Source organism: Taudactylus pleione, unplaced genomic scaffold (assembly GCF_031769625.1).
Source record: "Taudactylus pleione unplaced genomic scaffold, aTauple2 ptg000520l, whole genome shotgun sequence".
In the NCBI taxonomy this organism is placed as follows: Eukaryota; Metazoa; Chordata; class Amphibia; order Anura; family Myobatrachidae; genus Taudactylus; species Taudactylus pleione.
In genome coordinates, this window is record NW_028284922.1 from 1,035,750 (window position 1) to 1,057,105 (window position 21,356).

Genomic DNA, 21,356 nt, shown 5'->3' on the forward strand with positions numbered 1-21,356 from the left:
GGAAATTTGTATATCATCTAAAACTGATTGTACAGCCCCCTGTATTTAGTCAGCCGGGTAAGAGCTAAAACTTAAGGGCCTTGAAGTTAATGATTTAATGTGAGCCAATCGTATTACACACCATCGCTCACATTAGGTCTCCTGCCACCCTCTTCACCTCAGAGCCTCCACTGATTTAAAGCAGCTAAACTTGATAAAATGAGGTGGGTTTTGTTTGTTTTACTAACCTAAATCACTATGGCTGGCTATAAGTAAAAGCTTGCTAATTACCATTTATCCTTGGTTTATTGAACGGTGTTACATGGCTACCGTGGCAGCCACAGTCACATGGCACATGAGTTTTAGTCTGCTCTGTAAAATACTCCCCCTATGCCATCACATGACATGCTGAGAGTCTGAAGCTGGGAACACACTGAGACCATGTCGGCACAATATTTGGTTTCTGGACGAATCGGAACGACATATCGGCCACAGCGCTCAGCGTGTACGACCAATATGCGCGCAGCCGCATGCGACATCGTCCAGTCGGCCGTGCTACACGTCAAACCGGACGATATCACATGTGGCCCCCATTGCAGGTAATGAAGGACTGAACGGAGGATCATTCCGTTGTTCATTACCTCGTTTTGATGTCACCCAGGATCCGACATATCGGCTGGGTACACATCGCTCAGTGTATACCCAGCTTAAGGGGTATATTTACGAAAGTGTGGGTTTTTTAAAAGTGTAGTTGTTGCCCATAGCAACCAATCAGATACTACTTCTCATTTATCTAGAACCTTCTAGAAGATAATAGCTAGAATCTGATTGGTTGCTATTGGCAACATCTCCACTTCTAAAAACTCTCACTTTAGTAATTATACCCCTGAGTGTGTGACTGGCAGCCAAACATTGAGAATTTGAAAAGGAGATAAAGAGTTGAAGGAAGAAAGCTAAGAAAAATGTTTAAATGTTTTTACAAATTAAGTATTTATGAGGGGGGCAGCATTTGTTTTATGGCGCTATAAATGGTCAGTTGCGTCCTTCCCTCATAAATATTTATTTTTACACCAATAACAATTAATATTGATGATTTAATATAAATATTGTTGCTCTATTAAATTAAAATTAAACATTATCTGTGCACCCAAATATATTAGTAAAATAATATTGCCCCATTATAGTATTCAGGTTAGTTTCCCCCTTTATCAATACAGAATGATTGCTGTCATTAAAAGTGTATCATGAGTCCTTACCTTCCGATTGGCCAGCTAGCTCAAACACCATGCTTATAGAGCCATCTCGCCTGTCGCAACCATCTCTTTTGTTTGGCGGGTTATTAGGGCGTTTTTTTGGAGGCGCTTAAAACGGCTGCTTAATAACTCTGGAAGTTTCTTTTACTATTGAAAAATTAGGACAGCGATGTATGACAGCTGTTTCTAAACTTACATTTTTACAGTGTTTATTTTTATGTTTACTGTTTTGCATTTAGTAAATCTGGTGGTTTTGACAAACCGCTCTTTGGTAAATTTCCCCCTTGCGCGATATGTTTGCCAAGTTCTTCATGAATTAATTTCATTTGTAACAAATATTTTATTTGTTGGTCTTGAAATTTGGCCCCAATCTACAGTAGTTGTTGTCGCCAAAAGTTATGGGGCAGAAAAGTATGGAATTTAGCTAAAACCTGCTGACTACTAATACAAATTGCTATGAATATGCAGGCTCAGGCCCGCCAAGAGCCGTGGTGGCCCCCGGTAATAAGGGGTGTGGCCTAATTGCGGGAGGCGTGGCCACGCCCCCTTGCCGGAAACAAAAAATTGAAGCGGGGAGGGGGGGGGGGTGCGCTCTGAGCCCCCTCAGCCCGGCGCAAAGCTGGGGGGGATGCGATCAGTGTGATCGCTCCCCCGCACAGGCATAGGAGACTGCTGTGGCTGCCACGAGCAGTCTCCAACTGCAGCTCAGCACACGCTGTGTGCTGGGCTGCTGTGAGGGGGGAGGGGGGGGCGACGCCGGGCCCCTCAGGAAGCCCAAGCCCGGGTAATCTGTACCCGCTCCCCCCCCCCCTTCTCGGCGCCGCAGTGCAGGCTATACAGCATACATGCATCTGTGTGTCATTGACTAGGGAAGCACGGACGGGATCAGTGAGAACCGTCTGTGTTTAAAAAAAAAAAAATAAATAATAAAAAATGAAACCTGTTAAAATAGAGAAAAAAAATGACGAGCCGTGGGCTTTTAGTGCCCCAGTGCTGGTTGTGCTAAATACAGGAGACAAACTACGTAGGGGTCCCCTGTATTTAGTGCATCCAGCGCGGGCTTAGAGCCAGTTCTGGAAATACAGGGGAAAAAAATGCATAGGGTTCCCCTGTAAATTCTCAAACCAGCACCAAACTTTTTCTAGATGGGGGGGTGGTGTAATGCCACAGCTAGGGGAGCCCTTTCATTGGGTCCCCCAAACAAAGAATTACCCCTGACCACTAGTCAGCCAAGGGTGGGGAACTGGGGACCCCACAATAAAAGGGGTCCCCGCTCTACAGGGCATCCCAGGCCTTGGCTGATAGCCTGGGGCTGTCCCCGGCACCCCTGGAGTGGTGGATTCAGGATTGATAGTGTATAGTGTGGTGCAAGTAAAGAGTTCAAAATATTGTCTCTTGCTGTGGAACTACAGGTCCCAGCAAACCTTTCTCACATGCTAGTACTTGGAGAGCCACAAGTACCAGCATGCGGGGCATTACGGGCTCGCTGGTACCTGTAGTTCCACAGTAAAATAAATTATTACAATAAACACAAGACACAACGTTGAAAGTAGAAGTTTATTTAAACCTACATGCACACACACAAGACACTCACACTCACTATCTAACATACTCACCTATGTATCCCTGTAGCCAATCACGTCCCCTTCTCCAGGAGGATCCATAAGGTACCTGTAGAAAAAAAAATAAAAATAAAAATCCATACTCCCCTCTATGCGTGGATTATGTCCTCTTCGTTCCAAGTAGGGCAGGTATCCCTGGTCTTGTCAAAATAAAAAACCCAAATACTTGGACCCGCAAACTAAGTACTGTCCTTTAAGGACGGTACTTCCTGAATGAACGCTCCGCTGTGGGATTCCACTATAGAATTCCCGTTGCTGAGTGCTCATTGGCTCAGAGAGGCAGTGGGAACCTGCTCATTGGCTATGAGCACTCAGCAGCGGGATTTCTAAATTGAAATCCCGCGGGGAGTACCGTCCTTACACGTTTTAATTTTTTTTTTAAATGCAGCAGCACAGACTGGTCTCACTGATCCCGTCCATGCATCTGTGATTGTTTGTTTTTGTTTTTTTTTTCTTTTACAAATAAATGCATGTATCACGAATTTCCCTGATCCGTGCATACATCTCGCTGCTATCGCACACGATCTAATGAATATGCAAATCATTAGATCATGCACGATAGATCTGGTGTACATCGTGCAGCTTTTGCTGCTCATCTTTCACTGGAGCTGCCGGAGAGAGTTCAAGTGAGTTCGGAAACGAGATTGGATAGTTTGCAATTCGTACCGTGTGTACAGAGCCGAAGCTAGGATATCTGTCACCCGGTGCAAGGTAGCAATTTTGCGCCCCCTCCCTTCTCGTACCTGGATTTTGTCCTTGCTCCTCCATAAGGCAGTGCACTAGTCAGACGTCCCTGGTATAGTGACTTACATTATTCCACACACAATAATGCCCATTACACATTATGCCACACACTGTAATGCCTAGTACCAAAGTTCCACTTACATATGTGCCCGACACCATTTTATGCCCCACAGTAAGGCTTCTAATTACTTTAAAATTACCTGCTCATTGTCAGGGGCTTTATGCTCGTTGCCAGGGGGTTTCACGGGAGAAGATGCAGCTTTCAGCCTCTTCTCCCGGCACTTGCGCTGGCCTAACAGACACTAAAGGTCCATTAAGGACCTCTAGCATCTGTCTCCTCCTTGGCGGCGGCCATTTTTGGATGGCCGTTTTCTGACTCTCCAGCCCCCAAGCCACCGTGAGTCATCCCTTTTTCACCCCCTGCATTCCGGGGCCCGTGCACCTCTAGTCCCCCCCTAGTTGCTGCCCTGGTGTGTATGTCCCTACACACCAGGGGCCTACACACCAGGGCAGCAACTAGGGGGGGCTAGAGGTGCACGTGCACCGGAATGCAGGGGGTGAAATTCCCCTGCATTCACCCCCTGCAGCCATCCCCTCCTGCAGCCCAAAGCCGCATACACACTAGTCAACTTATATGAACAATATGGACGATGGCGATATCGTTCAACGATCTATCGTTCAGTGTCTATGCAGTGAGCGACCAACGATGCGCGTTCCCGCGGGTCGTTAACGATGTCTTTTGTCGTCCGTACATGCAGGTCAGTCTGACGCTATCGTCAAGAATTGCCTGTTCAGAGATGTGGCAGAAGGACTTCACTGAAAGACATCTTTAAAGCTATCTTAAAAGATATCTTTCAGTGTGTTACACCCAATATCGTTTGTCCTGCTCTACAGAAAGTTCAAGGGAAATCTTTCACCAATATCGTTCATACAGCAAATCGTCTAGTGTGTGTATGAGCCTTAACCCTCCCCCTAGTTCCAAACCCCCCCACCCCATCCGCAGCCTAACCCTGTGCTCCCCGTAGCTTAACACTCCGCTCCTGCAGCCTTGCCCTAATGTCAGTTTTCTACAGAATATCAACATTTCAGATGTTCAAATTTTTAACATGTCGACATTCTGCAGATGTCTGTACACATATCAACAATATTAACATTATTGTCGTGATTATGACTGTAGACATTGTGTTTGTGACCTCATCCCACATATCCACACCTACAACACACATCTAGGTGAGGAACTTTGTGATTTAATGCCTGTGTGTAAATAGGGTGTGGTATGATATGTAGACACCGCTATTGTTCCTGGTGGGCCAGCTGTCCCTTAACTGCTCCTGACTGCTGCCGCTGCTGTAGTGCAGCTTCCGGGTCCTGACGGTCATGTGACCATCACTTCCGGGTAAAACCTGTGATACTCAGTGTTCCGATAAGTATTCTTCTGCTAACTCTAATCCCTACCCTTAAACCTAATCCTCCCAATAGTGCTGACAAATAAACAACCCCCCCACCCCCGCGCAGCCTAACCCTAATGCCGACATTTCTCATCAACATTCATTTTAACAATGTCAACAACATTCTGAATTTTTTTTTTTTGTAATTCTTTTATTTTAAATGGTCAATCAGAGTACAATTTAACATAGAAGAAAAAAAAGAGGGGTCACAAAACCCAATACAGACCTCATTTTATAAACAATAACAGACAGAAAAAACTATTAAAAATACTTGTTAGACAAGAGGGGAGTAAACAGAGGACAGGAGGAGGAAAAGTAGAGGGGTGGGGGGGTTTGAGAGCACGACACATCATCCAAAAAATCAGTGCATATCAAACCTCTTCTAAAGAGTAAACAGCAATCGTTGCCCATGGGTCCATGTACAGACTGTGCGGAAGGAGGAAGGGGACTGCGCTCAGCAAGCAGCCAGGGAGCCCAAACTTGAGAAAAAACATGCCCTTGATCATGGAGGGTAATAAGTTATCTCCTCCATGGTCGCAATATGCCCAATCTGACTCTTCAGTTTCATGAGGTCTAAGAGAGGGAAGGGGAGCATAAATCTGAGAGATTAGACCTTTAGATAAGGGGTAATGCCTACAAAGGGGGAAGGGCTCGGAGGAAAGATAATGGAGGTAATGATTGTAACAAATGGTGAAATTTAAAAATTCGAAAGGCTTAAGCGTCCAGGATGGGATATTTTGTTGTAATGTTGGCAGGGATAACCATTGGCCTTGGTCAGAAAAGTCAGTGGGAAATCTAAGTCCTACATTAATCCAATTATGGAACCTCAGAATGGAGCAACCAGGAGGGAACAGGGGGTTATACCAAATAGGAGTGTTGGAGAAGATTCATTTTATATGAATAGAGATCCCAGAGTTTGAAGTTAAATTTAATAGTAGGGACTAATTTGGACACGGAAGGTCGGTGTGCGGATATATCTGGGAGAGTAATATAGGCAGATTCAATGTCCAACCATGAAGTAGAACCTGGGGGAGAATATGAAGCAAAAATATGAGAGAAATGGGAGGTGAGATAATAAAGTTTAACGTTAGGGAGACCTCTCCCACCTCCTACAACTGACCTTTCCAAAACTGTAACCGCAATTCTTGGGGGTCTGTGATTCCAAATAAAATGAACAAGGGCCTTTTGAATATTACTTAGAAAAACAGCGAGAACAATTACAGGGAGAGTCTGGAAAAGATAAAGCCATTTTGGTATAATATTAATTTTAACAGTTATGATCCTACCCAGCCAGGATCTAATGTGGAAGGCCAGTGGTTCAATTATAAGGGCAAACACCAGGGGGGATAAAGGACAGCCCTGCCTCGTACCATTGCTAATATTTACTGGGTCTGAGGGAACACCATTAATCAGGACTGTAGCAGAGGGGGTAGAGTATAGTGCCAGGAGACCAGTGAGAAAGTCACCAGACATGTCATAGGCTTCAAGAGCGGCTTTCATGAAACCCCAGGAGATCCTATCAAATACTTTTTCGGAATCTAGAGAGAGCAAAATGGTAGGGGATCTCCTGGAGTTCGAAATATGAATAAGATAAATGGCACGCCTGGTGTTATCCCTTGCCTGGCGACCCGGTATAAATCCCACTTGGTCGTAGTGAATTAGGGAGGAGAGAAATGGATTTAGGCGGTTTGCCAGAATTTTAGCAAATATTTTCAAATCTAAATTAAGGAGAGAGATAGGCCTGTAGCTACCACAGTTAAGTGGGTCTTTGCCTTCTTTGGAAATCGCCACAATTCTGGCTTCCAGCATTTCAGAAACGAAAGGGTCGCCATGAAGAACCTTCTTAAAAAGAGTGTGAAGATGAGGAACGAGCAAATCTGAAAAATTTTTGTAGTACGCCGCCGTAAGTCCATCTAGACCTGGGGACTTTCCGGGTTTTTTTTTAGATTTTATAGTCTGTTCAATCTCCAACATTATGATTTTTTGACATTGTAAATGTCGACCTAATGACCAAATCCTGTAAAAATACATACACACAGACCACGCATTTATCCGGGTGGAGGACTGCCCTCTTATGACCAGTAATTATTTTACAGCCAATCACTATACAAAGATGAGCCCATTCTAGTGGCCATTATACAATACGTATCCTTTTCTGCAAACTAATATATAAAACTGACCCAGTTCATTGAACACAAAGTAAAATTTGATAAAATTATAGTTTAAGATGCAGAAATATTTCAGGGGATAATGACCCGACCCTGACTCTCTTTTGATGGATAGTGCACAAGTAAAGTGCTTTGTGAATATGTAGCAGAGCCATTTTACAGTGACTTGTATGTAAAGCTGAAAGTCAGGAAACAGCTAAAGAATGCTCGATATATTACCTTCATATGTCTTCGTGGCTTAGGCATATATACTGCTCGGATAAACCGCAACATTAGCTGATTTCAAAAACATCTTTGCTCTGTCAAGCTTTTATTTCAAATGATGGACAGCACTATTTTCCCCCACTGCTGTCCCTTGTCAGCACCCAGACCAGTCGGGAACTCTTGGAACCACGATTTGGAAAAGGGAGAGCAGTATTGAGGAGCTACATCTCTGCCCAGTCACTCTTCAGCGTATGACGTTCAGCAATGTTGTGGCTCCCACTTCCCTCTCAGAGATGATTAATGGAAGAAAAGACTTCATAAATGGCTGTTAATCCATAAAAGGCTCCTGTTTCCCCACATGTCAGATGCTCATTATTAATCACAACAATTTTAAGATTTACTTTGTGAGTTATACCTGCATATCCCACTAAAATTATGCATATTCTACTTCTAAATATGAAGCCGACGTTGCAATGTGATCTTGCTGAGTTGTCTTTAGCTGTAGCATATTTTGCTTTCTGCAAGACTGAACGGTTTTGTAGTCTCTGATGGCCTCACAAACGTTTGTACTTCAGGGCGAAATGCTCCATTACTCTGAATTGTTCTGTTTCCCTGGCCAGCTCTGAACAAAACTGCTGTATCCACACGTCGACCATCTCTGCATCGAGCAGCCTCGCAGATCATATTTAGCTGAGGTTATAATGTCTCTGTATTGCTGGAAAACACAGCAGCTGATACACATCCTACCTCAATGCTGGTAAATGGATACAGGGCATGGGAGGGCTATTTCGTTACTCTGTAGCATGTATCTATTATACACGTAATAAGGAACTCCACTCTCTCATGCAAAGATTCATCCATTTTTAAACAGAAGAATTGATCTCTGGAAGTGTTTTTCAGTCTTTACTCAGGGACATATAAGTATATCTGTTTAAAGTATAACTGTCCCTTGGTGAAGGAAGCAGGGGCCTATTAAGACAGGAGGGAGACCATGTGTGGATATCCGTGGGCCACTTTCTCCCTAGGGAAAAAACCCAGCGTGCCAGTTCATGCACTGATTATGTGAGACTCTGGCACTGCGTCTGAATCTTGTGCACATATTTCTAGTATAGTCTTTGGAAACATGGTGCCAGCACCATATTTCTTCATATATCCGAAACTAGTGCCAGAGAGCTGCGCATGTTGAGGGCAGATAGGAAGTAAAGCAATGGGCGCAGGTTGTGCGGTGTGTGCCCCCCTGGAGCTAGGGGCCTGTATGCACCACACATCCTGCACCCATTATAGATCTGCCACTGGGAGAAAGCAATTTTGAATCTGTATTCCTGAGCAGGCCCTTTCAGAGGTTTATAGAGTCCCATGGAAACCCAAATTAAGAGGCCCCCCCCAGTGGTGCCACTTACCTTGATTGCACCTGGTGCAGTGGTCGGTCTGGGGTGGAAGGGGGCGTGGCTTCATCCCACGAAGTCACGCCCACTTATGTTTGACCGTCTTGGGGATGCGTCACGCCCCCGACCTCTGCAGTCAATGGGCAAGGGAGAGGCTAGGGGCTGCTGGGCTGCCACACTCTCACGAGTGTGGCTGCTTGGAGACACCAAAATAGCAGAGCAGGTCTGGTATTTTGGTGTTACCCCCTCGGATGTTATCACCCGGTGCGACCCGCACCTCCCTTGTGACGCCAGTGGGCCCCCCACCCCCTCTGTTTTAAAAAACAAAAGAACAAACAAACATTAAACTGCATTTAAAATTTATTTTTAATTGATTTTAAAGCTTCACTACTGTGTGTGTGTGTGTGTGTGTGTGTGTGTGTGTGTGTGTGTATATATATATGTATATATATACACACATACACACACACTGATATTTTGGATTATTGGAGATTTCAAATTAGAGGTGCTTTTCTTGCTTTTTTTTTTTTTTTTTTTCCTGCGAATCGGCAATCAATTTGGAAAAATCCATCTTTTGTGCCACGTCCCAGTTAATATTGAGCATGGCCTGCCCATTCAATCGCTCTTGCCTTGAGCAATGATAGTTTTTTACTTTATTCAGTGCACTGAACGTTCGTTCACCAGAAACAACAGATGCTGGCAAATTGGCAGGATTAACATTAAATGTTGCAGTTAGCAAGGCCAGATGAATGATTCAGGAATACAAGTAAAAGTGGTATGCACATTGATGTATACAGTAAATATAATTTGCATAGTTATCCTTAATTTATAAAACCGCAACATATTATGCAGCACCGTACAGTGAGGGATCATGATACAAATTAATAACATAAGGGGAGGTGTATAATAGCGACACGCATCGTGCCGCTATAACTCTTCCTGCTTCGTCTTTTTACCGAGGTGAAGCAGGAAGCAGTACCGACAAGATGTAAGAACATCTCATCTGCCGGATTTGGGGATTGAAAACTGCCCCCTCCGGCGATCCCTACCAGAGCCCACAGCACATCAGCCTAGTGCTGATGCGCTGTGTCTCACCTCTCGGGCGGCTCCAGTGGGCGTTCGCAAGATCTAGCAAGCATTGCGAGATCTCACGTGCAGCCCAGAGTCCGTGTTAGGAACTGTTGGAACCAGTCACTGTCACTGACTTTTCATACATTGCCCAGCATATCGGCGCTGCTATCTTGTAGGTAACAGCGCTGATAATGACAGTGGTGCATATTGTGCGAAGTTACCGGTTTCCCCCCTACCGCCCCTTCATACATCTCCCCCCCCCCATAGTGACATAAAACAAAACCTAAAAATGTCCCTGTCCTTCTCAATAAACTTAATTTTCTATTTAGGATGGATTGGATAGAAATGCTTTTGCTCAGGAATAAGAGAGTAGAAAGATTATTCATAACCTGGTAGTCTTATGTAAACACCCTACCATTAGCAGTAAGACTACAAATTCACCATAGTTTTTAAAATTCATTGTGGTACTTATCTAGACTTGCAGTGCGGGACCAACCGATCTCATTAGATTAATCAGTGGGGTAATGGTGGGTATTTCACCTGGGGTTCCGTGTCGATACTTTATCTTGGACTATGGAATCGCGACCATAATTACTATTATTTTATTGTTACTTATATTTATGGTTGTATATATTTATTTCACAGCTCATTGATAATGTGTTTTATTGTATAGTTTATTGTAAGATAATGCCATGTATTGTATTCAAGATCTATTGTTATGTCTTGACACTGTTTCTTTGAAATGTCTTGAAGATATTTCAGTGATTGTGAAAAATGTGCCTGTCCATATGAGCTCACAATCCATGATGTGTAGAGTAACCTTTGTAGCTACTGGTGAGGAAAGCCTGTGTGATAATGCTGCTGCCTTACAGTAATTATCAGCTGCAGTCATTGGTGACTGGTAGTGCTGTGCGGCTGTCACTGGGGTGGGTGGAATGAGGAGAGATGATGGAAGATGAAGAGATGATAGAGACAGGTCATTGTATACTGTTACTCTAAAGACAGCCAACTACTGGTTACCATGACCATGCGTCACCATTTATCTTCACCGGACCTCCATCTCCTCAAAACACACACAAAAAAAATCAGCAAAACATTACCTTCAACATTACCTACAGCAATGTGCACACCAATCATATAACAGCGCAGAAAGATGGGAGTCACTTGCTACGTTTGTTGGTTTTTTGTTTTTTTTTTCCTATAGGAGCGAAGTGACAAAATCCCTCATTAGAGACAATAGTAATTTAGAGGTGTAGGTTTCCTATGCAGCAACTGACTCATGTCAAAGTATCCTTGTGTGTCATGCTTCTTGCAAGGAATAAATTCTTAAGTGCATGGCTACTAGAGAGATTAGAGAGAAATGTTCTGTTTTTTGGGGCATATTTTTCTAGGGATGTAGTCAGCATCCCGGCTCCAGAATCCCAACTGCTGACTAGGATTTAGGGTTAGGCACTAGGGGAGGGTTTAGGGTTAGGCACTAGGAGGAGGGGTTTAGGGTTAGGCACTAGGAGGAGGGGTTTAGGGTTAGGCACTAGGAGGAGGGGTTAGGGTTAGGCACTAGGAGGAGGGGTTAGGGTTAGGCACTAGGAATAGGGGTTAGGGTTAGGCACTAGGAGGAGGGGTTAGGGTTAGGCACTAGGGGGAGGGGTTAGGGTTAGGCACTTGGGGGAGGGTTAGGCAATAGGGGGAGGGCTAGGATTAGGCACTAGAGGGAGGGTTTAGGGTTAGGCACTAGGGGGAGGGTTAGGCACTAGGGGGAGGGTTTAGGGTTAGGCACTTGGGGGAGGGTTAGGCACTAGGGGAAGGGTTAGGCACTAGGGGGAGGGGTTAGGGTTAGGCACTTGGGGGAGGGTTAGGCAATAGGGGGAGGGCTAGGATTAGGCACTAGAGGGAGGGTTTATGGTTAGGCACTAGAGGGAGGGTTTAGGGTTAGGCACTAGGGGGAGGGTTTAGAGTTAGGCACTAGGGGGAGGGTTAGGCACTAGGGGGAGGGCTAGGGTTAGGCACTAGGGGGAGGGTTTAGGGTTAGGCACTAGAGGGATGGTTTAGGGTTAGGCACTTGGGGGAGGGGTTAAGGTTAGGCACTTGGGGGAGGGTTAGGCACTAGGGGGAGGGTTTAGGGTAAGGCAATAGGGGGAGGGCTAGAATTAGGCACTAGAAGGAGGGTTTAGGGTTAGGCACTAGGGGGAGGGTTAGGCACTAGGGGGAGGGTTTAGGGTTAGGCACTAGGAGGAGGGGTTAGGCACTAGGAGGAGGGGTTAGGGTTAGGCCCTAGGGGAAGGGTTAGGCACTAGGGGGAGGGGTTAGGGTTAGGCACTTGGGGGAGGGTTAGGCAATAGGGGAGGGCTAGGATTAGGCACTAGAGGGAGGGTTTATGGTTAGGCACTAGGGGGAGGGTTAGGGTTAGGCACTAGGGGGAGGGTTTAGGGTTAGGCACTTGGGGGAGGGTTAGGCAATAGGGGGAGGGCTAGGATTAGGCACTAGAGGGAGGGTTTAGGGTTAGGCACTAGAGGGAGGGTTTAGGGTTAGGCAATAGGGGGAGGGCTAGAATTAGGCACTAGAGGGAGGGTTTAGGGTTAGGCACTAGGGGGAGGGTTTAGGGTTAGGCACTAGGGGGAGGGTTTAGGGTTAGGCACTAGGAGGAGGGGTTAGGCACTAGGGGAAGGGTTAGGCACTAGGGGGAGGGGTTAGGGTTAGGCACTTGGGGGAGGGTTAGGCAATAGGGGGAGGGCTAGGATTAGGCACTAGAGGGAGGGTTTATGGTTAGGCACTAGGGGGAGGGTTAGGGTTAGGCACTAGGGGGAGGGTTTAGGGTTAGGCACTTGGGGGAGGGTTAGGCAATAGGGGGAGGGCTAGGATTAGGCACTAGAGGGAGGGTTTATGGTTAGGCACTAGGGGGAGGGTTTAGGGTTAGGCACTAGGGGGAGGGTTAGGGTTAGGCACTAGAGGGATGGTTTAGGGTTAGGCACTAGGGGGAGGGTTAGGCACTAGGGGGAGGGTTTAGGGTTAGGCACTAGGGGGAGGGCTAGGGTTAGGCACTAGGGGGAGGGTTTAGGGTTAGGCACTTGGGGGAGGGTTAGGCACTAGGGGGAGGGTTTAGGGTTAGGCAATAGGGGGAGGGCTAGAATTAGGCACTAGAGGGAGGGTTTAGGGTTAGGCACTAGGGGGAGGGTTTAGGGTTAGGCACTAGAGGGATAGTTTAGGGTTAGGCACTTGGGGGAGGGGTTAAGGTTAGGCACTTGGGGGAGGGGTTAGGCACTAGGGGGAGGGTTAGGCACTAGAGGGATGGTTTAGGGTTAAGCATTAGAGGGAGGGGTTAGGGTTAGGCACTAGGGGGAGGGGTTAGGCACTAGGGGGAGGGTAAGGGTTAGGCTGTGGGAAAGATGGGTGAAGCTAGGTACACACTGGAGCGATCAGCGATTACTCCGACTTTACAGACGATTTCCCTTGAGTCCAGAACAAGCGATATTGAGCGTACACACACTGAAATCTTGACCAAACAATATTTTGTATAAATTGGTCGCTAGCGATTTATCATTCCTCCTGGACACACCTGAATAGGGGTGGGTAATAAGCAGCCCCACAGATGTTGTAAAATGACACATCCCAGCATGCCCTGCAACAGTTTTACTATTTGGCCATGCTAAAATTGTTGCAATGCATGCTGGGATTTGTAGTTCAACAACAGCTGGAGGGCCGCTTATTGCCCACCCCTGCACTAGAACAACAGTCATTAGGATGAAGGTGATGTCAAATCGGTCCGACATATCATTTGTACACGATAGACACAAAATTGTTAGCGATATCGCCAGGTTTGGTGAGCAGCACATCGAACCTGTCAACCGTCGCTTGCGACCGCGGGAGCGCACAGTCAGGAGTACACACTGAGCGATGTAGGCGATATGTTGTTACGAAACAGAAATCATCCCGACATAGCTTCAGTGTGTACCTAGCTTTAGGGTTGAGGGAGGGTTAGGATACTTACCTATTCCTGTCGGGATTCTGACTGTCGTTATTCTGACCGCCAGCATCCCGACCACCGGGTATCCCAACCCGTTTTTGTATACACACAAGATTTCCTATCGGTCGTATTGAAGGATGGGCCATTGAGCCTAAAATGACTGAGAAAATACAGGGGAAATAACTAGATTATGTCAAACTTTAATTCTGTAACTGTGTTTCCTATTTTTATAACAATACAGGATTACATTCCAGCAATTAAGCAACTGTTTGTGAAATTTTCTTTTTTTGTGACATTTTATCTATCTTACTCTTCCAGGGTGGTGCCACTCGGTACTTCACAGACCGTTAACGGGTACATTTTTAAAGGTTTCATGTCTCACAGTAATGACTATCCATGTGCTTACCTGAATGCAGCTTCAGCCATTGGCATTAAAAAACAAGATGTTGACATATTCATCAAACGACTGGACAAGTGCCTCAAGCTATGTATAAAAGAAAAAGATTTAGGGGATGAACCTAAAGGCGCTCAGCAGGCACCAGAGGAGGATGTCACCGAATTAACAAAGGAGCTCAGTCTCGTTAAAAGTGAAGCGGAGACTTGAAGAGAATAACTAGATGGAAGATGAAGGATATTTCTAGAAACTGCAATGCATTCGGTCTGGTCCCGCGCTACTAATCCATTACATCTACTAGGACATAAAGAATGTTGGAGAGATTCTTAATTTCGAACCGAATGAAATTTGACAACAGACCAGTGTTCAGTGGGTGGCCAGAAACACAATTACACACACACCGCATTGCCCTTTTGTATACGCTTTCAGAACGGATAACCTCTCAGACAGGGTTTGCATAATGGTTTATTGAAACCTTTGTGGAGTGTGAGACCAGTTTGAAGCAAGAGAAGGAGCATTTATCCCTAATTTAGGCCTGGTCTATGATACGTTTTGCTCTATTTTATGTGTGTGTTTGAGGTTTGAGAATCACTTTGTGGTGACAGATCGCACCATCATTGCAGCTTTCTTTAGCCTGAATAAAGGTAAAATGTTGATTTTCAAAGTTAAACTGAATATGCTTAATCCAGTTTTAGAGCAGACATGAAACAAAATTTACAGTCAGTGCCTTTTTTTTCTATTTTGCCTTTCTGCTAATTGCCTAAATCTTAATTACATTTATTTCCTAAATAAAGCTTTTAAATTATTTTCAGATCTTATTCTTTAATTTTGAAAATTGAGTAGTAAGTGCACCTTGTTATAACATAGAGTGCTAGTATGCTTTCTTATGTAAATTCTATTATATCATTCAACAAACAGGTCATTTAATCGCACAGTTGCATATGAAACATCATTATGAAATACGAATGTCTTATGAAGATTTATGACTTCTCTGTATTGCATATCAGTCTAATATTTATATTTTACCTATTTGTTTCATCTAGTTATTCTTATTAATATTATTGTCCTTTATATGGTGCCACAAGGGTTCCACAGCGCCTTACAAAGTACATAAATAAATGAACACACAAGAAAACTGCTGCATTATTGATCATAACAATTAAATAAGCAGCAGTGCGTCAGCAACCAAGTGTGGGGTGCTGTTGTGGGGAGTGAGGAGTAAATTTAAGAGTAGGAGAAGTACATGAGGGAAGAGGGCCCTGCTTGTGAGAGTTTGCAGTCTAAAGGAGAGGGACAGGGGTGACACAGATGGGGTAGATGGTGAGGAAGGAGCATGGAGGATTGAGTTAGGATGAAGGCTGTGATGAAGAAGTGGGTCTTTAGAGCTTGAAGATTTGTAGAGAAGCGGGGCGTCTGATAGAGAGGAGAGCATTCCAGAGGTACAGTAGGGAGCAGCATGAGTAAAATCCCTGAATACCCAGATTATAAATATATAAAGAGATCTATGCCACAACACATCACGAAAAAGTAGTTTTTGCTCTAAAAATGTAAGAGAGACTATGGGCCATATATCCAATTAGCCGCTAATTAGCTTGCTCGGGGCTATCCAATTAGCCCTGAAGTCGGCCTGGCAAAGGCACTTATCAGGGTTTTTTTTTTCGGGACCTGATGTGTCCCGAAAAATAATCCACGATAAGTGCCATTTTTTCGCCCCAAAAAAGGGCGAGAACACATAGGAGCCGCGATAAGCTTGAATACTTATGTGTTAAAGGGCGAACTATCCTATTATTCGCCCGAATGAATAGGATAGGGAGAAAAAAAATATTGGGGAAAATCAGGGATAATCAGCGAAAAATCCCTGTTTTTCGACGATCGCGGGGATCAATTAGCGCTCGAACAGTGTTCGGGGCTAATTGGATATGGCCCTATGCATCACAGTTAAAGGGATCCTAGACTTCCAGGCGTTGGATCAGTGAACTAGAAATGTTATGGGCAGGTTTTGAATATAAATAGACAAACTAGTTTGGTGGGAGCCGTTCAGCTTCAGTGAATATAGACACACCCTAGGTGGTATAGTAGTGCACAAGCATTATATTTTAACCACTTTTTCCCAACATACATTGCCAAGACCATTCATAACTGCCTGAGTAATCATGTATAAAATGTATTTGCTATTATTTCTTTAACTACTGACTCCAACTGCAGTCACCAAAGAAGCCCCAGCCTTCACAAACATTTAATGATGTTATATAAATGTGGCAGCTAGGCCCAGAGGCTATCTCTAGCTGCTGCCTGTATGTATTGTGATGTCACAATGCAGGTCACAGCCCTATATAAAGGACGCCCAGCTACTGGCAGCCATTTTATCCTACATTCTTACTGAGTAGTTCCTGCTTTATTTAAGCAACTTTGGATAATGACTACCAGAAGGACTTTGGAATACATCTTCCAATAAGGTCCTGAACAACATCTTCAGAAAATGAATCTGAATAACATCTTCAGGTAAAACTATATAACAACTATTGACCTGTTAGCATTACCCCTTCAGATACCTCCCTCCATTTTATCTGCTGTTATTAATTTAGAACCAATGGATAAATTAAATTATTTATTTATTGTGATGCTGCATGCCTTAGGATGAGTACACACTCCTACAATCCTCCAGAGATCCAACTTCAAATCAGAATATGGGGCTATTCATAAAAGCTTGGAGAGAGATAAAATTGTGAGAGATAAAGGGGTCTATTTACTAATCCTTGGATGGAGATAAACTACCAGCCAATCGGCTCCTAACTGCCATGTCACAGGCTGTGTTTGAAAAATGACAGACAGAAACTGGTTGGCTGATACCTTATCTCCGTCGACTTTATCTTAGTAAATAGACCCCAAAGTACCAACTAATCAGCTCTTAACTGTCACTTTACAGGCTGTGTTTGAAAAATGACAGTTAGGAGCAGATTAGTTGGTAGTTTATCCATCACAATTTTATCACTCGCCAAGCTTTCATGAATACAGTACCCCTCCCTGGTCACAGATTCAACACCCAATATACAGGGCCGGTTCCAGGGGGTTTCCGCGCCCTGTGCAGGTCTGGTGACTGTCGCCGTGTGCGACTGAAAATGGGGTGTAACCTAGTTACCATAGGCTACAGCCCTAAATGTTGTTATTGGGGTCGTGCCCATATGGCACGCCTCCCATTAACGTCAGGCTGGGGGCAAGCCCAGCTCTCTCCCTGCACTGAATGGATGCTGCGCGCACTTGCGTGGCATCCATTCTTCCCAGGGGCTGGCACAGCTGTGGAGGTGCTGACATCCCGACCGCCCGCGGGTGGAACAGCGGCGCAGTGCCTGAAAAACGAGACTGTCCCGCTGAAATCAGGAATGGATGGGAGGGCTGGCGTCCCTGTTCGTGTTCGACCGCTCTGGTCGAACATGCCTCGAGCCGGCCCTGCCAATATATGCCTACACACCTGTCCACTTTTGTAGCAGATCTACGTCTGCTGAAAGGATTGTGTCACCGTAGACACACACTTCCAATCTTTGCTAGACCGGCATCCACTCACTGGGATGAATTGTGAGAAAAATGTTTAACACCTAGGTAATCTTCTATGCAATTGAATTCCACTGCTCTCTGTTGATAACATTGAATCAAAGAAAAGAATATATATACATAAATAAATAAGGTGTGCAAAGAAAGCCAGGCCCAAATGAAAAAATACATAGGTCTTGCTATGCCCATGCTCATGGCTTATTGATATCATAGGTTGGATATTACATTAGGGATAGCACAGTTGCACACTGGTTAGCAATGCTGCTTCACAGTGCTGACACTATTAATAGATCCTGACCTAGGTCACTATTTATATGGAATTTGTAAGTTCTCCCCAGGACATGTGGGACTCCTCCAGGTGATGTGTGTTTGTGTGCATGTGATCTGAGGAATTAGCTTGTAACTCCATAGGAACTGATATACCCGAATAAAATCCTGTTAATGTACTGTACGTCACTGGGGAATATATTGACCCAGGTGGCCAAGGTCTGTTTATTGTGTACATGTAACTAGTGGCTATACAAATGTAAGGATAAGCGATTTTGGCTACATCTTGATGCTCCAACAAAACATTTAATATACCATAAGAAAACTAATGTGTAACTGGTAATGGCACCCAATAAATAAATGACATATAACACCACTTCCCTTGTAGAGAATATTTGTCCAATGTTGTGGGTCTCTTTGAATGGGTAGTCTCCCTGAAAGAATAAAATAGAAAAACGTACAATATATAGTATAGTGTGGTAAAGGGGTTATGCTTAGTTTATAAATGGGGCCCTATATTTCTAGAGAAAGTGAAGGGGTCTAACAGTAATGTCATCCAGCCTCCAGGTCCGTGACTTGCGCAGGGGATTAAACAGATCAATATGAATATACTGTAAGCCCCACATGGCCTGTCCATGAGAACAGCATGATATCAGTCAGTAATACTATGGGAGCGAGGGATCAGGAGAATTCTTTGTAATCTGGAGTAAAGTTGGTGTGGGACGGAGACTTGGCTATAGTCCCTAGCCATGGCGTTTTTCAAGTGCAAGGAATCTAACAGAGATAATCTATGGAGGCCACTGCATAGAATGTGGGAGATAGGAGGAAGATCTGGTGTGGCCTTAAGGTGCGTTGTAATACTGCATGAAAATCTCCCCCTATAATAAGATGCCCTCGTGCATCTTTTTCAATGTTCTTGAGCTGCTGTGAGGGAAGGGGGTTCGCTGGACCTGAGCCCCTCCATCAAGCCCGGGCCCAAGTAATTCTTACCCACCACTCCCCCCACTCTCTGCACCCCTGCGGGCAGCCATGCTGCATATGTAACATGTCTGTACAGCCGCAAACCCTGCAGGTCTCCTGACATGCAGAGCGCTCTCATGCTACACAGGAGATCGAATGTCTAATTTATGCACGCCCATGGATCGGTGTTTAACTGGTCAGACACGCCTGCGTTTGCCTAGCCATCCCCCGTTACCTCCCCCATACGGTGACTTCCTGTCACTCACTTTGTGAATGAATCCTCTGTGCGGGCGTGATCGCAAAACAATTGCAAGTACGCAGTGCAGCTGACACACATGCAATGGCAAACAATCACTCGATCTGCGTAAAAATTGGCATTGCGTCCATCTCTGAATCAGGCCCCTTGACCGCTATTCGGGGCATAGAGGCTGACCAGCATAATTGTTTCATAGTGGAACAATATGAGGTATCGGCCTTCTGGGTTGACTATAGAACTAGAGAGAACAAAGGGAACATTGCAAGAGATTAGGATCGCTTCTCCTCACTTTTTACACTCTGCAGAGGCAAAATAAGTTTGGGAGATTCACTTACCTCGTAAGAGGGAATGATCGCCAGTCATGTGTCTCCAGCAGCAGCAGCACGATATCCGCATTCTCCCTCTACACTGCTCCAGAAACTGTTGTGCGTCTTTGTATGTTGTTTTTATACTTTAAATTAAAAAGGATTTCACATGATCGATTTCTCCTTCATATTTGGGGTCATTGGAGTTCCACACGATATAACTTTAGGAGGTGTTCCAAAAAAAAAAAAAAATCCCCAACCAGAAATGATGTACCCCTATTGAAGAAATAGCAAATTTGCTGTGAGTTTTTGTGTAGGGGACAGACCCCCATGTTCTCTATATAATGTTTTGGTGACGATGATCTTTGGATTCTTCACTATTGCAATTTGCAGAACACTGACTTTGTGTGGGGAGTACATTTATATACTGAAACACTACACTATACACTGTATGTTCTTAGATTTTATTCTTTGAGGGAGACGACCCATTCCAAGAACGTCATAACGTAGGACAAATATTCTCGACATAAGTGACGTAGTATGTCATTTATTTATTGAGCTCCATTACCTGTTACACATTATTTTCTCATGGTTCATTGTTTTTGTTTAATAAAACATAGGCGAGAGTGGTACTTACTGTGAGCATACAAAACATGTAATATAGCACAGAGCCAAATATGAAAATGTGATAATAATAATCTAGTTTTATTATTTTTATAGTACTCTTTCTACAGCCTTATAACCAGAATCCTGTACACAGTGAGTTGTAATGATTATAAGGACCACGAGTAAGGTAATCATCTCCTACAGAATATTTACATATAACAAAAATGATTAAATGTCACTGTATAAATGATAAATGAATAAACATCAGTGACTCTGCACAGACAACATTTCTTTCCAAATCTACATATGTTAACATGAGCGAAAGCTAGTATACTGCTTACGCCACTACGGTAAACAGAAACAATAACTCTCTTTTTTTTAATTCCAAAATAATAACTTTAGGTTAGAATGAAACTTATTGCAGGGATGAGATTTCCCCACTATTCAGCAAGTAATTATGTCCATCAAGAACCCCTGATATATGTAATGTATTATAATAAGTACAGTATCAGTGTAACTGCTTATTCTAAAACTGCTTGGACCGTGAAAACGTTTACAAATTATAGATGCATTCCAAAGGAATTCAAACTGACAGGCAAATTAACATTAATAAATATCATGGGGGAAAGGGCCTCTGGATACATTGTAACTGCGAAGAAGATGTACCCTCTGGTGCCCAAGTTGTATAAAATATCCTACTGTATGTGCTATGTTCTGTAGCTGCGCTTTGCAGAGTACTGTAATTCACATGCTGTCAAGGTACATTAAATTTGGATTTAAAATTAAAATAAAGCCCGGTTGGAGGTAGAGACGGAAGGGCAGAATGATATGCTGTGTGATTGTGTTTTCCTTTTGTTGAAATGTGCACTTTATAATTTGAAGCTGCTGAGAACGGAACAGGGCAACCAGATGCATCGAATCTCCAGAGCCCAGTAGGTGGGGGAAAGAGATTATGTTGCAAATGTTAATGCTGGCATTGCAATTTAGCTCATACAAACTGAAAGCACGTTATTGAAAAGTCATTTGTAGTGTATAATCATCATTTTTTAGGACAGCTGGAGACCAGAGACCTACATACTCCTCCATTCTGCTTTGCATCAGCATTTTCTCTTATTTCCTCATTGCTAAAGCAATAATATAGCTAATTGAAGATTAATTGAAAGATTAATGGCATGGCCAACTTT

At 44.1% G+C, this 21,356-nt stretch overlaps 1 protein-coding gene across 1 annotated transcript in view; it reads left to right on the forward strand.

The window, feature by feature from the left end:
• SEPSECS (Sep (O-phosphoserine) tRNA:Sec (selenocysteine) tRNA synthase) overlaps positions 1 to 15,040 on the forward strand; it is a 43,797-nt gene extending 28,757 nt beyond the window's left edge. The window contains exon 10 of the mRNA XM_088450592.1: positions 14,154 to 15,040. Within this exon, the coding sequence (XP_088306718.1) occupies positions 14,154 to 14,439 (286 nt within the window). The 3' untranslated portion in view covers positions 14,440 to 15,040. The remainder of the gene's footprint in view (positions 1 to 14,153) is intronic.
• The last annotated feature ends 6,316 nt before the right edge of the window (positions 15,041 to 21,356 follow it).